Here is a 3,725-nt window from a genome sequence, read left to right on the forward strand (position 1 = left end):
TATTATGTAGGGTATTTACAAAATCAAACCCCTTTAATACAAAATAAAGAAAATCCCTATAAAATAGGAAACAAACATAAAATCAGGAAACTAAATCAATAGGATACGGTTTCCTCTCTGTCAACACTCTCCCTCAAGCTCGACTATAGATATTGATGAGTCCAAACTTATTTACTAGAAAATCAATTACTCGCTCGGACAACCCATTTGTAAGAATATCAGCTAGCTGTTTATCTGTATGTACGTATCTAATGCTGATAATTCCTCCATCAATCTTCTCTTTAATGAAATGACGATCTACTTCTACATATTTAGTTCGGTCATGATGTATAGGATTATGTGCAATACTGATGGTAGACTGATTATCATAGTAAAGCTGAATAGGGGCTTCATACTCAATCTTCAACTCCTCTAGTAGGCGTTTGATCCATATTCCTTCGCATACTTCATGGGCCATGACTCTATATTATGCTTCTACACTGCTTCTTACAACCATTTATTGGTTTTTACTTCGCCATGTTATCACATTACCCCACACAAGAGTACAATACCCAGATGTAGACTTTCGATCATCAACTGACCCAACCCGGTCTGCATCTGTGAACACTTTGACCTTCCTCTCGGTTGTCTTTCTGAAGAAAAGAACATTTCCTAGTGTTTGCTTGAGATACGTTAGAATTCTATATACAACATTGAGATGTCGTTGACATGGATTATGCATATATTGACTGACCAAACTTACCGCAAAGGCAATATCGGGTCTAGTATGTGAGAGGTAGATAAGCTTCCCCACTAGCTGTTGGTACCTCCCTTTGTCAATTGGACTTCCTCCAAACATCTTGATTGGAGTTTTATTGGGCTTGCTACCGAGCATTCCTGTCTCCTTTAAGAGATCAAAAGTGTATTTTCTTTGGGACACAAAAATCCTCATTTTGCTTCTAGCAAATTCCATTCCCAAAAAATACCTAAGTGCACCAAGATCCTTGACTTCGAACTCCTTTTCCAACATTTCTTTGATCAGACTAATCTCTTCAGTATGGTTTGATAGTAAACAACCATTTGCATTATATTTGATAGTAAACACCCATTTGCATCTTATTACCTTCTTGTCTGGTGGTAACTCCACTAATCTTCAAGTTCCATTCTGTTCAAGTGCTTTTATCTCTTCGAGAACGACTATCTTTCATATAGGAGTGTCAAGTGCTTCGTTGATGTTCTTGGGAATCACAACATCTGATAGACTAGAGGTAAAAACTTTAAATGGAGATAATAATTTTGAAAAAGAAATGAATTTTGAAATAGGGTGTTGAGTGCAAGATCTAGTTCCCTTTCTTAATGCAATAGGAATATCTAGATCTGACTGACTGTTTGAGGGGAAAGTACTTGGATCATTTGAGGGAATTGGTTCTATCACCGGATCAGGCTCTTGCCTGTGATGATGATTCGTAGCTTGTTTATTTCTCCTAGAACACCTGAATTTCCTTCTGCATGTTTTGATCTTGAGGAAGAAGTCTTTCTGTTTCCAAGATTTCCTTAGAAGATGGGCGTTGAGAAGAGTGATCGATTTTTGTTTCAAGAGAAGATGGAGGGTTTCTTGGTTTTGAAGGGAATGGAGTGTGAAGGGGTAATTCTAAACCCCACGACCACTGAGCTTCTTGCTCGTGATGATTGTTCTCCCCCTGAAGCGAGGTGGGAGTAAAGTATGAAGAATTTTCAAAAAAGGTTACATCACTTGAGATGTATGATTTCTTGGTGAGGGGATAGTAGCATCAATAGCCTTTCTAGGTAGGAGAGTAACCCAGGGAAACTGTTTTTATGGCTCTAGGATCAAGTTTAGTTCGGTGTTGGGAGTGAACATGTACAAAAGCAATGCAGCCAAAAACTTTGATTGATAGTGTTTGTATAGATGTGTGGATAGAGAGACTGAATAATAGAATATGGTGTCTTGAACTGGAGAGGCCGATTGGGAAGACTATTAATGAGATAAGTAGCAATAAGAACTGCATTGCCCCAAAGATATTTTGGAGCATGCATTTTGAACATAATAACATGAGCTACTTTTAAGAGATGAGGATTTTTTCTCTCGGCTATCCCATTCAGTTGTGGAGTATCTACACACAAGCTTTGATGAACAATGCCATTCTGGAGAAGATACGTATCGAGGATGGTATTGAAGTATTCAGTACCATTGTTGGTACGAAGTATTTGAATAGATGTTCGGAATTGTGTTTGGATCATTTTGTGGAAGTTTTGGAAGACCTGACAAGTTTCGGATTTATGCTTAAGTAGATAGACTCAAGTGACTTGTGTGTGATCATCAATGAATGTAATAAACCAACACTTACCATAAGAGGTAGTGACCTTTGAGGGTCCCATAAGTCACTGCGAACAAGAGAGAAATGGCTAGATGGTGTATACATTTTTTTAGGGAACGAAGCACGAGTAAGTTTAGCAAGTTGACAAATATTACATTGAAAATCAGCAACCTTTTAATTAATAGACAGAAGGAAACAAATGTTTTAAATATAAAAAACTTGGATGTTCAAATTGACAATGCCATAACATAATAGTTTGAGAATTTGAATCAGAAACAGAAATAGAACTTGAAATCAAACAATGCAAGGAAGGTTGCTCTTTTATTGGATGCTGAAAGAAATAAAGGCCGTCACGAATCCTAGCACTGCCAATCATCCTCCCCGATGATAGTTCCTGAATTTGACAAGAATTGGACACAAATTTAGCAAGACAACGATTATCAGAAGTTAATTTGTGAACAGAGATTAAGTTGCATTTTAATGAAGGAACATAGGGACTGATTTAAGAATTAATTCAACAGATAATTTTATGGTGCCAATTTCTGCATTCGGTGAGTAAGAGCCATCTACAATCTTGACACTTGAGGTAGTAGAACATGGACAATAAGAATCAAACAAATGAGGTAAACCTGTCATGTGATTAGTTGCACCTGAATCGATGATCCATGGTGTTTGGAAAGCGGAAGAGAAATTACCAGAATGGGCAACTGAGGCACTATGAGACTCGGGACCATACTTGGGTTTCATGGAAGATTGACTGAGGAGTGTATATAAATGTTCGAGTTGTTCCTTAATGAATGAAGGGGCAACAGTCCTACTCTCAGTTTGAGTTTGGTAGGCCTTTTTGTCATTCTGGCGACGGGGAGTCCAATTTGGTGGTTTGCCATGAATTCCCCAACAGGTGGATCAAGTGTGACCATGACGCTAACAATGATCACACCAAGATCAGTCACCCTTACAATTGGGCCGAGGGTCAAGCTTGGATCAGACAGATGGTGGTGGTCCTAACTTTGAGACAAGTGCAGCGCTTTCTATGGGAGGCACGTCAGGAGTAGTGAGCATGACGCAACGACGTGCTTCTTCACGTCTAACCTGAGAGAATGCTTCTTCAGTGTTAGGGAATGGAGAATGACCAACCAAACGACCTCTTACTTCATTAAGATTGTTGTTTAACCCTGTAAGAAACTCAAAGACTCGTTCTTTTTCCAATTGCTGTCGCTGGATAGTGGTACAGTTCGCACACAGTGGTGTGGTATCCAGATACAAATCAAGTTCCTGCCACAGGTCTTGTAAGTCCAAGAAATATCGAGTAACAGTTTGATTACCTTGCTTGATCTCTTTGAGCTTGGTGCGGGTTTCAAAAATTTGAGAAGTGTTACCAAGATCAAAGTACATCTTCCGGGTAGCATC

The 3,725-nt window shown here is 38.8% G+C and overlaps 1 protein-coding gene across 1 annotated transcript; it reads right to left on the reverse strand.

Moving 5' to 3' along the window:
* Positions 1 to 496: 496 nt before the first annotated feature.
* Positions 497 to 1,009, reverse strand: LOC133806676 (uncharacterized mitochondrial protein AtMg00810-like). Its single transcript, XM_062244771.1, has one exon. It carries the CDS (start codon positions 1,007 to 1,009, stop codon positions 497 to 499), a length of 513 nt encoding a protein of 170 aa, XP_062100755.1.
* Positions 1,010 to 3,725: the final 2,716 nt, after the last annotated feature.

This window comes from Humulus lupulus, chromosome X (assembly GCF_963169125.1).
Source record: "Humulus lupulus chromosome X, drHumLupu1.1, whole genome shotgun sequence".
Classification (NCBI taxonomy): Eukaryota; Viridiplantae; Streptophyta; class Magnoliopsida; order Rosales; family Cannabaceae; genus Humulus; species Humulus lupulus.

Coding starts and splice junctions, on each gene's coding strand:
- LOC133806676 (XM_062244771.1), bottom strand. CDS start 1,009: ATGTTGGAAAAGGAGTTCGAAGTCAAGGATCTTGGTGCACTTAGGTAT.